The sequence below is a fragment of the Neoarius graeffei genome, chromosome 2 (genome assembly GCF_027579695.1).
Source record: "Neoarius graeffei isolate fNeoGra1 chromosome 2, fNeoGra1.pri, whole genome shotgun sequence".
In the NCBI taxonomy this organism is placed as follows: Eukaryota; Metazoa; Chordata; class Actinopteri; order Siluriformes; family Ariidae; genus Neoarius; species Neoarius graeffei.
In genome coordinates, this window is record NC_083570.1 from 22,883,522 (window position 1) to 22,907,188 (window position 23,667).

General features: G+C 42.0%; 1 protein-coding gene across 1 annotated transcript in view; it reads right to left on the bottom strand.

Moving 5' to 3' along the window:
* Nucleotides 1-369: 369 nt before the first annotated feature.
* The window catches only part of LOC132869133 (junctional adhesion molecule-like), a 58,162-nt gene continuing 34,864 nt past the window's right edge, over nucleotides 370-23,667 (bottom strand). Inside the window, exons 2-7 of the mRNA XM_060902490.1 lie at nucleotides 9,699-10,004; nucleotides 1,749-2,063; nucleotides 1,485-1,637; nucleotides 1,321-1,392; nucleotides 1,106-1,173; nucleotides 370-483 (exon numbers count right to left, since the gene is read on the bottom strand). Coding sequence (XP_060758473.1) covers nucleotides 370-483; nucleotides 1,106-1,173; nucleotides 1,321-1,392; nucleotides 1,485-1,637; nucleotides 1,749-2,063; nucleotides 9,699-9,858 — 882 coding nt within the window. The 5' untranslated portion in view covers nucleotides 9,859-10,004. The remainder of the gene's footprint in view (nucleotides 484-1,105; nucleotides 1,174-1,320; nucleotides 1,393-1,484; nucleotides 1,638-1,748; nucleotides 2,064-9,698; nucleotides 10,005-23,667) is intronic.

A 23,667-nucleotide genomic window follows, 5' to 3' on the forward strand; every position in this document is an offset into this window, starting at 1 on the left:
GCTTTATAACTCCTCTTTACCTTCCAGTCTGTACTCTTACCACTGTATGTCTTACCACTGTGTATCGATGTGTATATTGTAGATCCTCCAACATGGTGGTGGTCAATGACACAAGCAGTTTTGGTCACATGGTTGCAAACGAAGAATACACTTAGCTAACATAAGTAAAGGTAACGCAATACTCTGGAAACCCCGCCCCCATCCCCCAAATCACACACAGGCATGTCTGTGAATATGATTTCTAACAGCAAAATAATAATCACAAAAAAGCCAATATTGTGAAGCTGGTGCTTGAACCTTGTGTGTATTTAATATATGTTTTCAGCATTATTCTACAATATCTGAGAATGGATCGATATTTACTGTGGATTAGTTTGTTATAATGCTGGAGTATTCAGTTTCCTCTCCAGCGTTGATCTGAACCCGCGCTGCTCCAGCTGTGTTAATGTGGGTTACAGTGGAGTAAGTAACATCTGGTCCAGTCTGTAGAAAGACAGAGCATGAAAATTAGACATAAAAACAGTTATTTCATTTGCTTTTACTGTTGCCCTCAAAAACCCAACTTATATTTATCCATCTGAGCAGGTGAGAGAGTTAAGGGCAGCAGGAGATACTTTCCTATAACTCACTATTCAATGAGAGCATGTGTGGTTCATGTGTGTTACCTGCAGTGTCTCACAAATCCAACTAAATCCAACTAAAGTGAGAAACAAATCTGCTATAACTGTTATTGTTGTAACCATGCAGAACTGAATCGAGATCAAATTAAGAATACAGTAGGACTCTGATGGACAGTGAGAATGTGATGAAATTTTTGTTGTTCCTTTTCAATCATCTCCCTTCCTTTTCAAAGATTTAAAGATGCCACACTGCGCAAAATATTCCAGAATCCAGAGATGGTTTTGCCTGGATATTTCAAACTATGACCCATATATGATAAATCCATGTTGGGTTTCTCTCATCACGGCATGGTAAAAAAATATATCTCCAGATATGATCCAGATTCTTTCAAAAATTAAAAAAGATCTCTAGATTATTGGGGTTTTGGCACAGTGCCACATAATAATAAAAATGCAGCTGAGCTGACGCCTGCATGTACACTAACCTGATCCTTCTGCTTTCTCTTCCAGTCTGGACGTCCTTCAGTCATCCTGTTCTCTCCACATCTTCCTCCTAAAGAGAAAAGACCTTTAGTTTTCCTTATCCAGAGTGACTTACAGAAGTGCTGCTGGTTTTATAGCTTCTGGTTCGAAAGGTTTTCAGTTAATCAATCTCAGTGTGTGTGTGTGTGTGTGTGTGTGTGTGTGTGTGTGTGTGTACCTCTACGTCTCCAACAAATAAATGTCACTACACCAGGTATCACCAACAATAAAACCGCCAGAATGCCAAAAACTGTCATAAAACACAACAAAGTTAATAAACGTAATAGGGATGGGTTTTTTTTTTACCTTTTCATTATTGAATAAAATGAAAAGTTTTGGCACCTATAGGGAGGCTGCTGTGTGTTTGCTGTTTATCTTGTTCCAGTGTTGTTGAAGAGGCTGCAGGTGGAGAGTTTGTTGTTTTACTCTGATTCTGTTCTGATGGAGGTGTTGTGTCTGTTTTGCTTGAGTGTGTTGAAGTTTCTCCTCTTCTGACTGAAAAGAACGATAAAACTTAAACAGGAATTAGTTTTAATATCACTGTGAGTAATATGGCCCATGACACTGGAGCAAAGCATGCTCACAGTCATTAATGAACAAATGTACCTTTAACAGATAGTCTGATATATTTGTGATCAGCCTGTACAGAACAGCTGTACTCTCCCTGATCCTCTTCAGTCAGGTCTGATATGAGTAGAGAGAGGTTTCCTGGAGGGATTTTACTGACCAGTTTGACTCTGTTCCTGTGATGTCCAGTGTGTTCAGGGTAAATTTCCTGATAATTTGTTCCAGATTCTATTGTAAACGCCCATTTTACAGACTTTGGTTTGTCCTGTAGGTCAGTGCAGACGCAGGGCAGAACTACAGACTCTCCTGTGAACCCAGTCACCGCCTCTAACCCTGCCTTCACCAGCTCACAGCCTGTAAACATCACATTTACAGTTAATAACAGAAGCACAGCAATCATTAATGTTCCCTGCTTGTAAATCACATTTTTAAAAAGACGTACAAAAATTTGATTTTCACAATGTATAAGGATGAAGGGGATTAATCATAACTTGTGCAAATGCTGTTTTGCTTTTCTTGTTTTCTGCTTATTTATTCATTGTTTGTTTACGTGTTCGAAATAAACCATCACCACCATGAGCCAATCACCTGTTCAAATTCTCGATATGAATCCAGTCTCAGGACTCTGATACCCAATACTGAACCACTACTGGCTTATTTTTATTTTAATAACTACTAAACCTTTAATAATCTTTCATATCAGTTTTAACTGAGTTCAACAAGTGATGCTCTTCCAATGGGAAATAATAATCCCAATTAAAGGTTCTGACTGCAAAGTTGAATTCTGGGTAAAATGTTCCGTGTCTACAGCTGCTGGAGTTTTGCGATGTCGTGATGCTGCACACACTGTGCACCCTATGTGTCGCTGTTTTGTCGAGATAAAATGCGTCCTGCATTTTACGATTCCAAAAATGGCCAAAGCAAGCCAGCAACAATATCACGTGACCACCGTGGGCTGTGTTTGACCTACTTTTAACCAAAACAAGTCAGCGTGGGCAAACATGGTGGACTTTGCTCTCCCACGAACTAAAAGCCAGTGGAAAAGAAAAGGAAAGCCTGCCTCGTGAGTGCAACTGCAAGACAGAGCAAGGTTAGATGACGTCACTTTTCTGGACAGAGAACTAAATCATTCTAGCTAGCACTTGGCTATCTTAGCCTGAGAATGCATGGGCTCGACTCTACAGTAGTGAGTATGGCGTTATCAGGGCCTTTCATGTGACATCATCTTAATTGTGGATTTGTTTATCCGGCCAAGCTTTGTGCCGGTCGTTGTCCAACACAAGTGCACACAAGTGATTGTAAGCCCAATTCAGTACATCTACAGATAAACTTGCAGAAGTTTCATCTAAAAGAACAATGCCAGAGACCTGTCGTGCTTTTGGATAACAGACATGGAGATAAGCCTGGTTTAGCTTTTCACCACTTCCAAGCGAACCCAGAAAGCCGAGAAAAATGGCAAGCTGCAGTTAAACAGGAAGACGGGATGATAAAAACATTCCTGTGTGTGTGGAGAACATTTTATGTCAGATTAGTGTGAAAGCTCTGTGCAACGTTAAAACGTATATCTGGATGTGGGCTTTGGACACGATATATTTTATTAAACTTAATGCTTGGCGAGACGAGCAGCATGTTTGTTATGTCCTGATAATGTAGACGAGGCTAAACACCATAAAATATCTTAGATCTATACCCTGGCTTGTTTATTACTATTACAAGTCTACAGTTGAGCTTACCTTTGTCACAATAAGGTATTTTTCTTTCTCGAGAATTTCCCATAACATTCTGGCACAAATCCTGCCTCGAAATATTGGTAGGCATCTGTACTTTTGTAAACCTTTAGCATCTCTGGTGTATTTAGAAATCCCAAATACTGAATAGTTCAGGATGTTGTAGTGTCCCAAATCCGGTAGCTGGTTTGCTGAACACATTTCAAGTGGAATAAATAGATTTGTGGGAAAATTAAGAAGCTTTCATTTTTGTCACATGTAAACTCAAGCACAGCGAAATTCCTCCTTTGCATTTAAACCATCTGGAGCTGTGCACGTGCGCAGACACACACACAGACAGCAAGAGCACACCCACGAGAGAGAGTACAGTGAGCAGAATAAATAAATACATTTGTGGGTAAATTAAATGGATCTGTGATGCCTGCATCTTTCAGCTTTTCGAACTGCTGATAAAATATAAATTTTTAATTGGCATGATGTTTTCTGTGCATCGCCATCTTGGTGTGACGCAGGGCCATTCCATAGTTATGCTAATTAGCTAAAGCCCCTCGCGTTTAAAAAAAAATAAATAAAAAAAATTTAAAAAAGGCAAGCTCCTTGCATTCGCCTATTTCCTTAGGGACATACTGCTTACCTCAAAAGGTAGGAACATGGACCCAAAATGGAGAAAAGCGCATCAAAACGATCACATCTCATCTGCATCATATTGTTCTTGCGAGACATAGCAAAATGCCATGCACAATAACAAATTTTGAAAATTTCAGATGACTTTGCAGTCAGCACCTTTAAGATACTTCACCTGGCATACAAACAATAAAATAGTTATTATCATCTGTGTTTATGGCATGCACCTCATCTTATAAAGGCAAGGTTACTGAAGGGACATCGTCTTAGGGCTACATGACACCTACATAAACCCTTCATTATAAATTAACTGAACCTAAAGACGTGTTTAAAAAGACTTACTAAAGTATCAGCTGATGTACAGACTGTGTTTATTAATGTTAACTTACTATCACACCGAGTCTAGTGACAGATTTCTGTAGACATTAAATGATGTTATGGTGGACAGTGACAACTACTGAAGCCTTTTTTAATGTTTATTTCGGCTTTTGTCAGGCGTCATGTCGCTCAATAAGCACTACAGTGTTACAAATAAAATAGATTAGACTGAGAAATGTGTCAAATCCAATCTGATAGCATTCCAAAGTTCAGCTCAGTCTGATATCCATCATCACTATTTACTGCCATTTATAACTTGATACTGATGTGTCACAACATGAGATTATTTCCCCTTTTGTGATGGTAAACGGAGGAGACATTTTTGTTACATCTTTTTTGTGACCAAATGTTAATTTGAACAAGAACACGAGTTACAACCGAAAACAACTCGTTAATTGGACAATAAAGACAGTACAAGAATTGACAGTAACAAATAATAATGTCAGGCCGGCTAGAACAACGCGCTTTTTAAGATTTGTAATATTCATCTCTGACAGATCGTCTAGCAGAAGGACAAGTATAGTCACTGGTATGGTCACTGATACTAAGTCAGATAACTTAGCTGCCATTTTAGACCAGAACGGTGAGACAGGAGGGCAATTCCACATCATATGCAAAAAAGTGCCAGAGGCTTTCATAGAACACAGGCTACACAAGGGATCAGTTATCAACTTCATACAATGGAGCTTGCGAGGGGTTAAATATGTTCTGTGTATATAGTTAAAGTGGATCTGCTGGTGGTCTGGGTTGCGGGAAACCTCCCTAATATTTGCCCAGACCTGTGACCATTCAAAATCAGAATCAGGATTGGGGCAGTCACCATACCTGTCAACCCTCCCGTTTTTCCCGGGAAATCCCTTATTTTGACTTATTTCCCGCTGTCTTCCCGTTTTTTTATTTTCCCGAAAATATCCCATATTTTCACATTATATAAACGTCCCGGTATTTTCACAATATAAAAAAGTCGGCAGGTCCAGAATTCATGACGCGCCTCTGACAGGAGTTTATAGCAGGAAGTCGGGCCATGAATTCACGTCCCCGCCCTCTCAGGCATCAGTAATTACAGAACTACGTCCAGAGGTGAGGCTGAACAAGTGGGTCCAGTGTTGCCAGATTGGGCGGTTTCAAGTGCATTTTGACGGGTTTTGAACATAATTTGGGCTGGAAAACGTCAGCAGTATCTGGCAACACTGATTAGGTCTGAGGTGAAGATGGCGATGCTAATAGCTAAGAAAAACATTAGCCTCTCTTTCTTTGATGATTTCTACAAGTGCGTGGCTGGAATGTTCCCAGACTCTTCCATCGCAAAGAAATTTTCCATGGGGAAAACGAAAGCCTCCCAAATAATCAAAGGTAAGCTACACATGTTTACATTAAGTATGTCCTGGCTAAGACCTCATAAATAGCCTAGTGTAAACTAATTGGTGTATTAACTGTTTTATCCACTCATTGTCTATTTTATTTTCTATCTGAAACTTACCCATTTTAAATCACTCTTGGTTTAATATCTTATATTACTCTTTATCTCTTTATTACTCTATCTATCTAGTGTTCCAAGGCCATGACTATGGTAAAACCATAATAAATTGCAATGGAATTTAAATTTGACTGGTTATATAATAACCATTCTTATTTTAACATAAGATATGTATTTTAGCCCTTAATTTGGGAAATAATTGGTACCACTGAAAGCAAATAAAAATGTATAGTTTATTCACAAATGCACTCTATAAACCATAAGCATATTGAGTTTGGGTCTTGGCTATCACCAACATGCACCAGAGTACAGGAAATCACAAATACTAGATAGAAAATTGCCCCCCATTCAACTACACACCCACTTTTGGTGAAGGGTATGACTTTCCGAAATTTTCCCTTATTTTGAGTTAAAAATCTGAGAAATATCCCTTTTTTTCAAACCTCAAAGTTGACAGGTATGGCAGTCACGCCTCCACATTCCATCAAGTGGTAACTCATTATAAGAGGCCTCCAGGAAGAAGTGATATAATGCAGAGAGCGTACCTCTATTTTTAGTTTGTGTGATGAGTAACTTGTATAGTGGGTGGACTGGTAAAGATTGTTGCCCCGGGGCACCATGTGCCAGTAGAGATGATCTAAGCTGCGGATAGAAAAAGAACGAGCATACAGGCACATTATACCCGTCTCTAATATCCTGAAAGGTACGCAGCCCAGAGTCACCATAAACATTGTCTAAAGTGCGAATATGACTATTACTCCAGGCAGAACATGAAATAGGTCTTCCTCCAATCAAAAGGCCTCGGTTGTTAAAGATCGGTGTAAGTGTATGCCACTTGCAGGAGATCTTGCATTGAAGCTCAGCCGCACGCCATGTCTGAATAAGTTGTGAAACTATTGAGCCATAATCCAACCGACATTGCTTATTGGATATATTAGCAAAGAGAACCTCCTGCAAGTTCCAGGGTCTCACACAATTTTCCTCTCGCCTACGCCAGGAAACTGATGCATTAGAGTCACTCCATACAAGGAATGACCTAAGCACGAATGACCAGAAATAAAACTTGCAGTTAGGTACCGAGAAGCCACCACTGGCCACTCCTCTTCGTATAGTTGACAGTTTGAGGTACGGACACTTCCTGTTCCAGATAAACCGTGAAATACTAGAATGTAATTTGTTCCAATAATTGACAGGAGGAGAGAGGGGGATCATTGAACTGATAAAATTTATTATGGGCAAAATATTAATTTTGACTATAGAGATACGGGCTCTGAGAGAGTTGGGGAGACTAATCCACCTGTCCAAGTCTGCTTTAATTTTATTCATTGTGTCTGAGTAGTTGTGCGTTACAATGCGATTCAAGGATGGGAAGATTTGTATCCGGAGATACTTAAAGTCCTGGACAACTGGAAGACCAGCTGCAAATTGCAACCTCCTAGCCGAATCATTAAGAGGAAGTAATGAGGACTTGGTCCAGTTGATCTTAAAACCAGACAGACAACTAAATTCTTCACAAATGGACAGCAAGTTAGGTACAGATTGTAGTGGATTCTCCATAAAGACCAAAACGTCATCAGCATATCAAGACAAGTGGTGAGGAGTGTCGCGAACTGAAATGGGATGCACATTGGAAGAGTGACGAATCAGCTGAGCAAGTGTTTTGTTTTAAACGGGGTAAAGCCTTTACAAAAAACAAAGAAAAAAACTCTCATATATACTAACCCTGATTAACCTGTATACCCTGTATGCCCCCCACATTTTGTATGCTGCTGAATCTGTCCTTCTTTCAGTAGCTTTGTATAAACAATAACCGCTAAATGTAATGCAATGTTATGTAAGGTGATCGCCTCGGCATTCTCATTGTGAAAAGTAAGTCACATGTACATGGACTGGCATTTAATGTTGTATTTGTTCCTTTCTATTTGTTTTTTGTCTGTTCATATTCTTTTTGGGGGAGTAAAGTCAGTTTAAAAATGCCGTTAAATATAAATATAAACTATAGGCCAAGTTTAATGACCTTGAGGTTATCAGAGGTCATATGTCGTTTTACAAATGAAAAATGAATTCAGCACCCAAACATTTAACAAACAAGGCCATTTGCTAACTTCATTAATCATTTTAGTACATTTCATTCCTTAGAAAGCTGAGAAACTGGGTTCAGCTGAGACGTTTACAGGCCCAAAGTTCAATAACCTCTAGAGGTCAACAGAGGTCAGATAGAGCTCGGCATATTGCAGATTTGAATTCGGCACACCCAAATTGACAAAATAAGACTGTTTGTCTCAAAAATGCCTTTGGGTGTCACAATTCTGGATTTTGGTACCAGTCTATATGCTCAGTTCTGTCCTTAGAGAAAGGTAAGGGAGCCCACAAAGCGCCAGCAAATAAATATGTTATTTACCAGCTTAAGGTCGGTCCGTATCGTGAAATACCGTGACCGAGGTCTTGAAAGTACTGACCGAGGCCTCCCTCACGGTATTTCACCATACGGACCGACCTTCAGCTGGTCAATAATATATTTATTTTTCTTGACCAAATTCTAACAGGAATCGAGAGCGCCCGAAAGGGAAAACCGAGCCTAGCCGCCATTTTGAATCCTCATTCACGGCTGTAATGCAAATTGCTTTCTCTTCGGTTTACAAGTGCACTTCCATGGCAGGAAAACAACTACATTTTGCCGCCTACTGTCGTTATCGCTATCCATGCTGTAAAATTAATGCTATTCTCCTGAGAAATGCGAAAATAAATGTTGACAAAAAATGCTGCTATGTTTGTTGTTGTGAACGAGCGAGTCGCCAGAGGTCCGTAACCGGAGTCCGTAGTGTAGGATACAGAGCCGCTCGCCAGCCAATCAGAGCGCAGGATTTGGACTGCGAAAAAAATAAAAACTAATTCTGGACCAAAAGGATTGTAAAATAACTGCTAATGCAGGCCAGGCTAAAGTCAGCCACTTCTCTCTAATCATAATCAGAAGAACAAAGAAAAAAACCCTATCAAACACATTATATTAACAAACCAGTGGTGTGTCAGAGACTCCGGCTGATGTTCAGCAGTGTAATCTGGGCACCGTGTAGAATAATTCAGTTTCAAAGAGCCGTAGTTCGCCGACAGCTTCGCCCGATTGTTCGGGCACCGAGTCGTCATTCCCGGCCGCAGGTGGAGCTCGCGATGCCGGGAGGGATCTGATGAAATCCTCGGCCTTATCCGGGCGCTGGAAAACCTCCGCTTTGCCGGCAGCTTTGCCTTTCAGCGTGGCGGGGTAGAGCAGGAAGAACTCCGCTCCTTTTGCTCGGGCCATATTCATAGCTTGGGAGAAAGCTGAGCGCCGCTTGATGGTGAAGCCGCTGTAGTCGGGTGAAAAGCGACCCGTCCGTCCGTTCACTATGAGCGGGGATTTCTTGGCGGTGCGAGGAATCAGCTGGCGCGTTGTGTAGCGGAGCGGATTAAAGATTAGGGTGCGAGGAGCGGATTTGTTTCTCTTGTTGTTATCCCTCTTGTCTTTACAGCAAGGCCTGCCTCAGATTTCTTGCTCGAATCGGACATGGCGTATTAACAATCAGTAGTACCGTCAAATAAGAAAAATAATTAGTTGTCACAACGGGAAATAAAAGTAAAAATGGCAACGCCGGGTTGAGCGGATTCGACCGAAGCTGCCATCTTGTCCAGCTGATCACGTGACTCCCCCACATTTTTGTTACATCTGTGACTGTAATTCATTTAAAGACAAATCAAGCCTGCTTTCACAGTGAAGATCAACTTTTATTGTGTATTTAAATGCTTTACCTTGAACATAAAGCTTGATGTCTGTGTGTTCCCTCTCAGTTCTGCACCTGTAGTCTCCCTCATCCTCTTCTCCCAGGTCAGATAGGAGCAGAGACAGATTAGCAGGAGAAATGTTATTAAACAGCTGAAGTCTACCACGGTAGTGCTCATCATTTAACATTTCTGTGAAACGTCCTGTTCTGCTGGCCTCCCAGGTGACTTTCTGAGGTTTGGTGTTGAGGTCAGAGCAGGAGCAGGGTAACAGCACTGAACCACCTTTGTGTCGTGTGATTTCTCCCGGATTATTATCACCAGAGAGAGCACAGCCTACAGAAACAAACACACAAAAACTCAGAATCTACTGAATACAGTATGAAGTACAGCATTTCAAACAAGAACACCCGTCAGGCTGTGGAAGTCTGTTGTGATTAAATATCTATTATTATTATTATTATTATTATTGCAGATCTGTGGCTACCACCAGTGACCTGACCTCCCTGAGGTTTTATCCAAAATCTCAGAATAACCCCACTTCAAAACAGTACGATGAATTGTCATCCCAATTCAGGCCATTCAATCAAATGAATGAGAGAGCTGCAGGCTTCCTCAAATGTATTTGAGAAGATAATTTATTGATTTAATAATTTATTGATTTCACTGTAGCCATAAAAGGTAAAAACAAGTTAAGAGAGCACACGGACTCCAGTATGAGGGCGCTAACAAATAGGTCTTGGAAGGCAGCAGTGCAACAATGTCCTGTACACAGTGTTCATCCCACCAGATAGAAAACCAAGAAAAATTTCCCCAATCATAAACAAACTGTCTTCAAATCTTTGTGGTAACCACACAATCAAATCACAACTCAAATAAAGAGCAATGCTCAAAACAAACCCAAAGAAAACTAAGAGCCCGCCCCAAGCCAGTACCGAGATTTTACAGTGCTATTAGAAGATTAATTTTAAAAAATCTAAAATTAATAGAAAATTAGACAACAGCCATGAAAGCAATTGGGAGCATGCCGTTCGTACATACCCTCTCGACACCATTTCAACCCACACAAACATGCAACATACACTCCGCTAGGGGCGGCGCTAGAAGTTTTGGGCCCTATGAAAGAATATAATATAACACCCACCCACCCCACAGGTGACAGTATTTAGTTAGAGACCCAGGCTGTAGCTAGTAGATAAACTAGTAGACAAGTATAAACTTAATGTAGACTGGCCTGGCTGTCGCAAACAGACTTCCAAATTCATCCTTATGTCTCAGTCATGTACTGACTCATTATATGCAGTTAAATTTCTAGGTTGATGAATAACTATTTAATTGATAGAAAATGACTTGGTGCACTGCAAGAAATCCACGGAGTGTTCTTTCTTTCTTTTTTTGGCTGTGCCAATTTAATAGAAAACAGAGTCAATACAATTCAGCAGTGCAGTGACAAAAACTCTACATTCATCAACTTATTCACGTCTATTTAATAACAACAAATATAAATGTGAACAATGGCAAAACATCGAAACATACAAAGAGGTCAAATTGTAGACAATACATTTCTCAACCTCAAATATTTAGTATCTCAATGTTCAACAGCCCCTAATGAACTAAACACTGTACATACTCTACATACAGTTTTAAAGTCACTTATGAGCTTTGTTGTGCAACAGAGCGGAACATTTTTGAACACAATAATGAATTTTACATCAACAAATTGGTCATACCATGCTCCCTGCAAATGCACATATCAAAAACAGATAAAGGGGATTTCTTTCACATGCCTGTTAAGGTATTCTTAATTTCAACATGGTTCTATTTTATATACAGAGATTATGTTTCTCACCAAGCATCCATCCATCCGTTATCCATAACCGCTTATCCTGTGCAGAGTCGAAGGCAAGCTGGAGCCTACCCCAGCTGACTATGGGCAAGAGGTGGGGTACACCCTGGACAAGTCACCAGGTCATCGCAGGGCATCACCAAGGATTCAAATGCCAAAAGACAAACGCTGAATCTTCTTGGTAGCAAAATCGTTGATCAAATCTTCTCCTGAGCCATTGTTGATTTCAGATAGCTCTTGATCAGTTTCAGCTGAATAAATTCCCTTTCCCCACCAGCAACAGTATTGGAGGGTGTAAAAAAAATCTTAAAGGCAATGCAAATGTCTCCAAAAATGCTCTGGAGTCGCAGTTTGTAAATTGCATTTTGGCGAGCAAGGCAGGTGCAGTCAGAGGGGAAAGTGGCAGAAAATATTGAATTAAGATGCTTGATTTCACTTTCAAACTGAGATGTGAGATCAGTTGTATACTTAATTATCAGTGGCTGAGTAACAGACGCAATAGTACTGTCACTTAACTGCCCAACTTTTAGTATGGCTGTAAATTCTTCAACAATATTTGCTATGGTTTGGAACAGAGTATCCAAGTCACTTCTTATCTGGTCCATGGCAGTCAAAAATCCAGTGTTTCGAAATGTTGTTTCTGCACTGTCTTCCTGACCTGTTTCTACTAAAGTCTCAAAATGGAACCTCTTCCTCCTCTTCTCATGGTTGAGTTATTTTCGAAATTGAGGTGGAACTCCCATTTGATTAGCAATCAATGGTACCTCAGAGAGGAAAGAATCCCATCCATTTCTCAGAGCCTGCATCTCATATTTGAGTGTATTTACATTGGCTGCCTCCACCTCAATTGATATTTTCCCTAACTGGAGTATCATATTTCTGTTATCAATACACTGCAATACTTTCATCCAAATGGTGAGAAGTACTTCTTCAGACCAACAGCTTCAGCTCGAGCCTCACTTGTGAGACTGCATGAGCTGAGTATGGAAACAAGGGCCTCAATGACATCAGGTAATGCCCAGGTCAGACGGCAAGCTGCAACTAGTTTTCAACTACTTTTGTCTACCTGTGATAACAAAATAAATGCATGACGATGCAGATAATGGCAGAGTGTTGCAGAGGGTCTTTAGTAGAGGCAGGTTGGCACAAGTGGATCACAGTCTATTGGCTTTTTAGCTGTGATTTGCTTCCAATCGGTGCAAATAGCAGGTTGACACATGTAGAGGCAGGCAGTTGTGCAACGCTTGAGCGACCAATCGCAGGTTGAAGCAGGTAGTGGCAGCTAGACGTAGGCTGATGCAGGGGAAGACAAGTCTTTAGAGATGGCTGCGATGCATCGCAGGTAAATGCAGACTGCACCTACGGTACAAATAGTTTACAACAACCTGCAAGCAGTCTTATGGCCTTATATTTTTAAAGGTTTTCTGTGCACTGCGTCTAGCTGCGTCTGCTTCCGACTGGTTGATTCAGCTTAAAATCTCTGCATCTTGCAATACATCTGACCACAACAGAAGGATTTGATACAAAACGCCTGCATCCACCTGCGATCAGTCGCCATCTGACCAATGGCAGGTCGCAGCATGCATCTTTCTGCCATCTGACCTGGGCATAAGTGTTTTGCTACAGCATCAATCTGTTCACTGCAGCAAGTGTCATAAGCTATGCAGAGAGCAGCCTGTAGTATCTTTGTATATAGCCCATCACTCTGGACTGGCACAAATGTGTAAAGGCGATTATCTCATCTCATCTCAATCTCTAGCCTCTTTATCCTGTTCTACAGGGTCGCAAGCAAGCTGGAGCCTATCCCAGCTGACTATGGGCGAAAGGCGGGGTACACCCTGGACAAGTCACCAGGTCATCACAGGGCTGACACATAGACACAGACAACCATTCACACTCACATTCACACCTACGGTCAATTTAGAGTCACCAGTTAACCTAACCTGCATGTCTTTGGACTGTGGGGGAAACCGGAGCACCCGGAGGAAACCCACGCGGACACGGAGTGAACATGCAAACTCCGCACAGAAAGGCCCTCGCTGGTCACAGGGCTCAAACCCGGACCTTCTTGCTGTGAGACGACAGCGCTAACCACTACACCATCCTTCCGTGCCGGTAAAGGCAATTAATGAAGCCAAAAAATGTTGACACTTCAACACTTGACCCTGCAGCATGCACACCAACATGATTTAATGTGTGGGAGGCACAAGTTGAAAATGTGGCCAGATTATTTTTAATATTTGCACTTGTACTCCCTTGACGTTCCCTGACATATTTGCACCACTGTCATACCCTTGTCCCCTGCAATTATTGATGTCTATCCCTAGGTCCCCAAGCACACACTATCATCCCTGCTTTTTCACTCCCTGTTTTTCTGTAGATTTTTTTTTTACTCAATGAATCTTTCTGTATTTCCCATTCATTCACATCTTTATTATAATGGACATATTGTAGGAGCACAACATTTTCCTCAGTGTGGGAAATATCTGGTGTGGCATCACATATAATGCCATAATAGACGGCATCCTCCGTCTAAGAATCGTTTTAACAGAGGTGGAAAGAGTACTAAAATATTATACTCAAGTACAAGTACTGTTACTCTGATGAAATTTTACTTTAGTACAAGTAAAGTTACCAGACAAAAAATCTACTCAAGTAAAAGTAAATCATTTAAAATGTACTTTGAGTAAAAGTAAAACGTTACTTTTAACAATGGGTGTTTTCTGCCTCCATTGTGTTGTGCAAAAATGAAAAAGAAGAGGAAACAAGGATATATGTACATCTCAACCCAGATGTTTTATTTAAAGGAAGTGTATCAAATTGAATGCTTAGGATAATGCTGCATTAAAACTGAGACAAACAAAAAAGGTCAATACACACAGTCATGTCGTTTACATCGCCCTGACCACACACAAAGCATTGTACACGAAATATGAAAGTGAAATGTTGCACCGAAATCTCGTAGCTTGCCTGTGTGCACTGTGTGTTATTGAACAATTCAAACATTATTTGTTTTGCTTAGTATTCCTTTCTGGCCTGTTGGATGTAGAATGGTAGGAGGACTGATCACATCAGGTTGGCGAGCTAACTTGCTTGTATGATTAGCCAACCAAATAACAGACTAGTTACCGTTATGTTACAGTACCAACAGGTTGCTACTTCAACATTAGCAATGCCATCCACTATTTTTGGAATATAACCAGCCTATTGTCGGTTTTACTATGGAAAGGAAACATTATGATCAGGGGCGCAGATATGTTTTTTGAACTGGGGGGGACAAAAAACTGGGGGGGGACAAAGCTGCCAGCAAACCAACCCCAACCCCGATATGCCTGTCAAACTTGTTGTGGGTAACCATAGCAACCAAGCTCGAGCTCGCAACCTGTGCAGTCTGCGCAGCTCAACCAACCGAATATCAGTCTTTGTTTTGTTTTATGTGAGTTGTTGCAACTATGTATACACTGCTGTGCACCTCAATAAACCGAATGGTAATTAGTCTTTTGATTTTTCCGTGAGGTTTGCCTTATGCAAAGAAAGACAGCATAGACGTTTTTTCCTCCCTATAAGTGGGGGGGGGGAACCGAACGAGGTGAATTTAAATCTGGGTGGGACGAATCCCACCCGTCCCACCCTCTATCTGCACCTGTGATTATGATGCCAATGACAATACTTACCTCAACATGCTTGCGCAGATTAGACGTCGAATTTTTGTATGCCGCAATGGTTGTCTTCTTGGGCACACATAATCTGCATTGCATAATGAAACTGTCACCCCTTTTCTCTACGAAGCTGAAGTGATCACGTATGTAGGGCCAGGGGTGCACTTCATTACTGGAAGAAATTGCGTTTTCTGCAGGGTCGTCCACCACAGGTTCCTCGGTCTCCTCCATGTCCGCAGGGGCGCTTTATCAGCACCCGTGGCCCAGGGGCTAGGCCCCTCATAGGCTACCTGTCAACCCTACCTTTACCGTTGGCCAGGAAAACACTCTTATTTTATTTGCAATACGTGTCAAGCATTTACAGTGTAAGTGCGTAATTAGCCTAGAAGCCTACGATAGGTTACGTTTGGCTCAGCGTAGCTGCGCAAGGCCCACGCTCACATCGCTCAACACATCCGACCACAGAGGGAGAGAAGAACGCGCGCATTATCATTACAGAGCCGGTTCTGATTATTACCACGGACAGGACAGTGATACTGCGTAACTTTCACGCAGGGGCATGGCCAGAGATAACCACACAAGCCTGCGTGCACTATAATGTAGACCTATGTGTTGTAAACATAAAACACACACACCTACAGACAAGTCCTTTTAAAAAATAAAATACATAAAAATAGCTCGGCGGCATGAAAACAAACATTCACTGCAAGTCAAGGTACTTGGCTCGGCGGCCACATGAAACGTAAACACCATGGACAGCAGCCAAACTCATAACTCTACAGACCGAAATACACGAAACCAAGTCCTACTAGGGTCTATTTTACCGATCTATGTTCAAGCATCATGCAAGTCTTCCTTCTCCTTGAATGAGACCGTGCATTCAATTGCCTTTTTGACATGACTGCATCAAAATACCACTTGCAACAATATTTCATGCTAGGGCTGTGCCGATAGACGATGCTATTGTCCATCGATGATGGTGGTCATCCATCACGATGGAGAGCCACCATTGTGATACCACGCCCCCTCCTGTCATAATCATGCATATACGGTATCATCTGGGCCTATTTAACCTAAAAAGTTAGTTTTTTGTTAGGTTTAGTTAGTTAGTTTTAATATATAAATATATAACATATTATAAATACATAATTATATAAATCATTATAAAGTAATATCCTATTAAAATTTCCAGGGGCAAATTTCCAAGAAGACGGCGCGTCAGGACGCAGCAGCTTACAGCTCTCCTTTCAAGTGCACGTTTTTGTATTTTTTGTGTGTTATAACTGTTTCGCGTCACCTACGGACTTCAACACAAGATACACCCATATGGATCTGATAGACATCGGCATTCGGCAAGAAATGATCATTTCAAACGACTTTCATCGCGCTTACAACATTCCGGAGGAGATAGCGAGGGCACCGAGGTCTCCGTGGATTGTTATCGGGTCTGGCAGACGAAGAAGGCGGAGACGCGAGAGGAAGCAAAAACGGGGCTGCAGAGCGGGCCTGCTGAACAAGCTCAGGAAACAGCCACTCAAACCTCCGCTACCAAGCCTCTATATTTCCAATACTAGATCCCTGCTACACAAAACGGACGACTTGGAATTACAGCTTGCTGGTGACCGCTACATTCGTGAATGCTGTGCAATCATTATAACGGAGACATGGTGTGGGTGCAATCAGTTAATTATTGAAATTAATTGATCAATCTCATTAAATCAGTCTCATTAAATTTTGAAGGTCAATAATTGAAATGAATCAATCCCATTGAATCGTTTACTTTGACTCATTTGAATTGAATCATACCATAGAATCAGTCTCATTCAGTGAATCATTTAGTGAATTGTTCAATGAATCGTTTAGTGAATCATTTAGTGAATCGTTCAATGAATCATTTAGTGAATCATACCATTAATCCTGGTGCTTAATAATAAATTACCAAACAGCTAAATTATGGTATATTTCCAAATTATTACAATCACTTACCACATCACATAACTTTTATATGTACCCTTTTGAATTCGAGGGAGATTGGGGACTTCATATATTTTGTTCACACAAATAAACACAGTTTGTTTAATAAATGAATTTATTATACAAAGATAAAAATAAATCAATATATACAAGCAGTGAGGTGTGTGTGTGTGTGTGAAGGACTTGACCATGTGTTTAGCCTCGTGTAGCTAACTACACGTGGTGGAGGCCTAGCTTGTTGCTAACTAAAACAAAAGAATGTTATCTAAATAGAACAAAGGATTAGCTCTGTGTTTAGCCTCGTGTAGCTAACTACACGTGGTGGAGGCCTAGATTAGCCTTGTGTTGCTAGTATGTGTTTGTGAAAGGCCCTATGGCCTAGCTAAAGTGTGTTTGTTAGGCCTGGTGAGGCCTACTGAGCACGTGTTGCTAAAGACAAGGGTATTAGCCGTAGCTAACTAAAAGCTAGCTTGTGGATTTCTAGCTGAGGTGTGGTTTATCAGGCCTGATGACCTGCTGAGCACATGGTAGGCCTTGATTAGCTTTGTGTTGCTAAGCAGACAAAGGGAAGCTGTAGCTAACCCACTAGCTCATAACCATACTGAATCCACTGAAATCTTGAGATCAAGATGTATAATAAGAAAATTAAAGTGTTAGTCAGAGAGGAAAAGCATGCACAACCTATCTATTAAACAATTGAGAGAACATAGAACCAAAATAAATCAACACGCTGCGTGTTTAACAGTGTAACAATAAACCTGGGTTTAAATTCACACTATTTCAAATAAAGCAAATTCCTAAGACTATCTTAATTATGCCCAAATGCCAAAATCTTACTTAATCCTGCCTTTAGCAAGATATGAAGAACTATTCGCCGGTGTAGTCTCGGGCCTCGCCGTGGGAGCACGTGAGCCACTCGTGATGGAGGCGTAGAAACTTTCGGGTCCAGCGGAGCACTTGGGTGGTTCCCGTGGAAAGCAGAGGATTCCTGGTCCGAACCTCAGCGTTCGTGAGGAAAAGTCTCTGATCAGAATCAGATGCACAGCGCTTTTGAGTTAAAAAGGATTCAATCGCTTCTTAACTCTTAACTGCCTGGGCTGCAGTCGTGACGTCACTTCTAATGCAAGTAAACCGGTTGTAACTCAGGTTGAGTTTAAAGATCGCGCGACTCTAGAGTTTACCTTTGCCAAGGGTAAGAAAGAAAATCGCACTGAGTGATGGATCTTGCAAGAAAGAAGACGTCTTCGGGTTGGAGAGCGTCTCTTTATGCGTCCAGACTCCTTGAAAACCGGACGCGAGAGACAAAATGGCAGAGCTTCCGCCTGGACTTATACGCGCATGGCGGACTGACGTAGATGATCCCGCCCACGCGTGACGTAGGTCACACGGAAGTTGCCTGGGAATTGTAGTTCTGACACAAGATGACGGCATGATACCTACAGTCCCCCTTTTGGTCTCAGGGGTATGACGGGGTCGTAGCACTGAGAGCACCGTATCGTATCATCGCCGTGTCCATAGTCCTTAAGGTAGAGTTGTCCTGTGCAGTTCATGGTGTCCTGCGAAGACTGTGTAAACTTGTGAGTTCCAGTAAGACAGTTGGAGACAGGCATTTTGGGCATATAATCATTATCTAACTAACTAGATCAAAACCACATCAAAAAAAAAAAAAAAACATTAAACATTGAACATAAAACATGTAGTGTTTAATTTCTTATGCATAAAAAAAACAAGAAAAGAGAAGAAATGAAGGAAGAAAAGAAGTATTAGTGTTTGGGTTGGCAAACCTAATCTTCTGGGAAGGTGATAGCAGTGGGTGGTCTGGCCAGAGAGCGTGCGCTACTGCGGCTAAAGCTGTCAGGGACACAGACCATCTTATCTAGCTCGGCATGTATTATGTATGGGTTGCCTGGGCAGACCCAGTGGATGTCTTTAGTGAAGGTGCATATCTAAGTTTTGTGGATTCACAAAAAAATGAGGATAGCACTGCCAAGACTATATGCCAGGTGTATTTGCGATGAATACACACTAGTAATAATAGCGGATTTTAGTATTTTATCTACCATGTTATACTGAAGGGTTATTACTTCATTGGGTTGGTGAAGTCTGACCGGGAATGTTAGTGTACGCCTATGGTTGAGTGATGCGTACAAGCTAGGTGGACATGATGGGCCTAGCTGTCGTCCACCCCCTTTTGGAGTGAGGACTGTTCAAAAGGTTTGATTCGATTATCATGGAAATCGATATGAAAGCGTTTGATTAGGCCTAGATGTCCTAATGTGATACGCGACGGGGAACGGTTTTCCCACGATCGAAAGGTCTCGACCAGGGTGGTAGGAACTTCTCTGAGATTCGGGCGTAGTAGGCTTTGTGTCCTTCTACTCTCGAATCGAGATTCTTTTGGGCACCTGTAAAGGTTGACTGTAGGTGGCGTCATAGGTCGGCGGCATGTTGATGTGCGGTGTATGCAATCGCGACACTCATGGCCTCTGGTTTGTATAGGAGATGCGGGGGAAGAACCGACTCTCGCCCAGTCATCATCCCAAAGGGTGTGACTTCAGTGGCGCAATGAGGGGTGGACCGAATGGCCCTTAGCACCAAGGGAAGTTTCACGTCCCAAATTTTACCATGGTTTGTGATATACTTTCGCAGCATGCTCACAATGGTTTGAATGGCTCGTTCAGCCTGACCAGAGAATTGAGGGTGGTATGCGATATGGAATTTCGCCTCGACGCCTAACATGTTCCACAGCGCAGCCATTACACCAGCGATGAAATGGGTGTCTGTGTCTGAGTCGATGGATAGAGGAAGGTTTTTCAAAGAATTGTGGCCACTAGGGGGAATCGCGATGTCGGGTGTTTCGACACCGGACTCGGTGTGCAAAGACATGAACTGAAGTTCATCAGAAATTTGATCTCGCATGGCGCTCGGTTGATCGGTGTTCGCACTAATCTCGTCGCAACGGGTTTGTGCATATTTTGTGGGATACAACGACTGTGGGGTTTTGTTTTGTGTGAAGCTGACTAAGTTTATGTCGCAGGGCTTGGTTGGGATTGGGTCGCCTTGTGGGAGCCGTGTGTCTGAGAAATGGTGGTGAAGACTTTAGCGCACGAGAGGTGCGTTTTGTGTGTTTGCCTTCGCCACCAGGGGGGGCCCTACATCCTGACCCTCGCCTGCTGTTTCAGAGGGATCTCCTCCCCCTTTCACGAGATATACCCGTGGTTCCTGGCCTAGTCATGCCAGCGAATGGTTTTTTGTCATTTTTCTTGGGCTCTTTTGTTTTATCTGTTGAGGGGTCTGATGTCTCCTGTAACAGTTCTTTAATCTCAGCCAACTGGGCTTTTAAAGAGTCCAGCTCTGAGTGGAACTCACCAGGTTGGTCCGAGTCACTGTGTTGGTCGTCTCTACCCTTGCGTTTAGAGCTACGGTCGGAACGCTTCTGCCGTGTCTGGTCAGAGCAGGGATGACGGTTTTGCTGCCAACCGTTTTGTTCCCTACGACCCTTTTCATGTGATGGGCGATTGCCATAGTCACTGTGGACTCGCCCTCGGTCCCTCCTGGCCTTACCTTGTCGATTTTTCCACTCACCCTTGTGATGGCTCAGCAAGGATCGGGCTGGACCGGAATTTTTCCAGGTGGATCCCCCTTTCGGTGCTTCACCTCCTTCTAAGGTTAGCGGGGGCTTGTCCTCACCCTGGAGGCTAAGGACTCTGGGTTCATCATCGTTTCCGTTTGCGGTTTTGACGATGGTCTCCCAGGTCATTTGGGCTAGTTGCCTAATTTCCCTCATCGAATAGTGACCTCGTCGACACGTCAGTGTGACATGGGTCCGCACGCTTGGGTGGAGGTTATGTAAGAAGAGAGATATGAAACCTCTATCTTCTTCCAACCCTGATGCGCTACTACCTTGGAAATAGGCAGTACGTAGCCGTCTGTAATATTCACGAGGCGCCTCAGACCGTTTTTGTTTGATTTGTAATGCACACAATATCGCGGAGGTTTCGTCCGTGTATGGCGCATATTCTTCCCTCATGTAATTGCGAAGTTTTGAATAACTATCGCGAATGTTTGGGGGTAGTGTCTCTAAAAAGGCACGAACGCTACTACTGGAGGTCTTCCAGATTCGTCTAAGTTTTTCACGTGTTGTGGCGTTCGGCAGGTCCATCAGGCATCGATCAATTTCTCGTAAATAGTTATTTACATTAGTTCTTTGATTGTCGGGATCGAATTGTTCGACATCTTTGGCAAGTAGGTCAATTTGCTGTAAGCGAAGGGTTTGGTGCACGTCCTTGTGCGACCTTCTTGGCTCTTCTGAGCACTCACTATCTAAGCTACTCTGGTGTTGTTCCCGTTTCGCACTAGATTCATAGTCTGATTCATCTGGAGATTGATCAGGGAAACTGAAGCGCACTGACCTAGGTGTGCTACGGGCCTGGGCTCGGGATGAGCGCAGGGCGGCTCCATCTTGGCTAGACGACGACGACGGAGTCGTATAGCGAGTTGATGGAGTTTGGCGGGATGTCTGGTTCTCGACCAGATCATTTACGGTGTCCGGTTCGGACGCCTCTTCCCGCTCTGAGCTTTGGCGCATTGTTGGGGGTCTTTCACGCCCCTTGCGCTGCTCTTGGGGGGTCTGCTCCTGGGCAGCCCTCTTAGCAACCATTTCGGCTTTCTCTAGCCGTTCGGTGCAATCATCAAGGGAGGTCTTCAAGAGCCCACACTCCCTATGTAAATCATTATTATCGGCTGTCAGCTTGGCATTGCTGGTGGTCAGCCTTTCAACCTCTCCGCGAAGGCATCTGATTTCTGAATCAGCATTTTGGAAGTATGATAGGAATAGCTTACCTAGTGCCGCTTGGACACTAAAAGTTGTTCTTTTTGGATCTCTCATATGTTTGAGTTATCTAAGTTGTTTTGGCATTCACACTCACTCGTGTACTTAATGTTTGCCTTTTCGGAGGCAGAGCAGTGAATGAGGTCTGCGATGACCTCAAGGAGAGACACGCCTTGAGCGTTGTCTTCCATTTTTGAGACACGAGGGGATGCTATTTTACTTAGGCTGGATACTAGATAATTAATCAATGAGTTAATTATTAATTTAATCATTATTAATTAACTATGTAATTAATTAAGGTTTATTTGGAAAGGCTCTTATTCTAAGTTAAATAGGTTATGAGTAGTTGTGATATGGTTATCACACTACTGTTAACCGTTTTAGCACATCTGGGGATATACCTTAGCAGTTGCTGAATTAAACTGATAGTTTATTTGTTGTTGAACAATATTCCAGAAGTCAACAAACCAATCGCCTCACACGGGGCACCAATTTAACTGTGGGTGCAATCAGTTAATTATTGCTATTAAGTGATCAATCTCGTTAAATCAGTCTCATTAAATTTTGAAGGTCAATAATTGAAATGAATCAATCCCATTGAATCGTTTACTTTGACTCATTTGAATTGAATCATACCATAGAATCAGTCTCATTCAGTGAATCATTTAGTGAATCGTTCAATGAATCGTTTAGTGAATCGTTCAATGAATCGTTTAGTGAATCGTTCAATGAATCATTTAGTGAATCATACCATTAATCCTGGTGCTTAATAATAAATTACCAAACAGCTAAATTATGGTATATTTCCAAATTATTACAATCACTTACCACATCACATAACTTTTATATGCACCCTTTTGAATTCGAGGGAGATTGGGGACTTCATATATTTTGTTCACACAAATAAACACAGTTTGTTTAATAAATGAATTTATTATACAAAGATAAAAATAAATCAATATATACAAGCAGTGAGGTGTGTGTGTGTGTGAAGGACTTGACCATGTGTTTAGCCTCGTGTAGCTAACTACACGTGGTGGAGGCCTAGCTTGTTGCTAGCTAAAACAAAAGAATGTTATCTAAATAGAACAAAGGATTAGCTCTGTGTTTAGCCTCGTGTAGCTAACTACACGTGGTGGAGGCCTAGATTAGCCTTGTGTTGCTAGTATGTGTTTGTGAAAGGCCCTATGGCCTAGCTAAAGTGTGTTTGTTAGGCCTGGTGAGGCCTACTGAGCACATGTTGCTAAAGACAAGGGTATTAGCCGTAGCTAACTAAAAGCTAGCTTGTGGATTTCTAGCTGAGGTGTGGTTTATCAGGCCTGATGACCTGCTGAGCACATGGTAGGCCTTGATTAGCTTTGTGTTGCTAAGCAGACAAAGGGAAGCTGTAGCTAACCCACTAGCTCATAACCATACTGAATCCACTGAAATCTTGAGATCAAGATGTATAATAAGAAAATTAAAGTGTTAGTCAGAGAGGAAAAGCATGCACAACCTATCTATTAAACAATTGAGAGAACATAGAACCAAAATAAATCAACACGCTGCGTGTTTAACAGTGTAACAATAAACCTGGGTTTAAATTCACACTATTTCAAATAAAGCAAATTCCTAAGACTATCTTAATTATGCCCAAATGCCAAAATCTTACTTAATCCTGCCTTTAGCAAGATATGAAGAACTATTCGC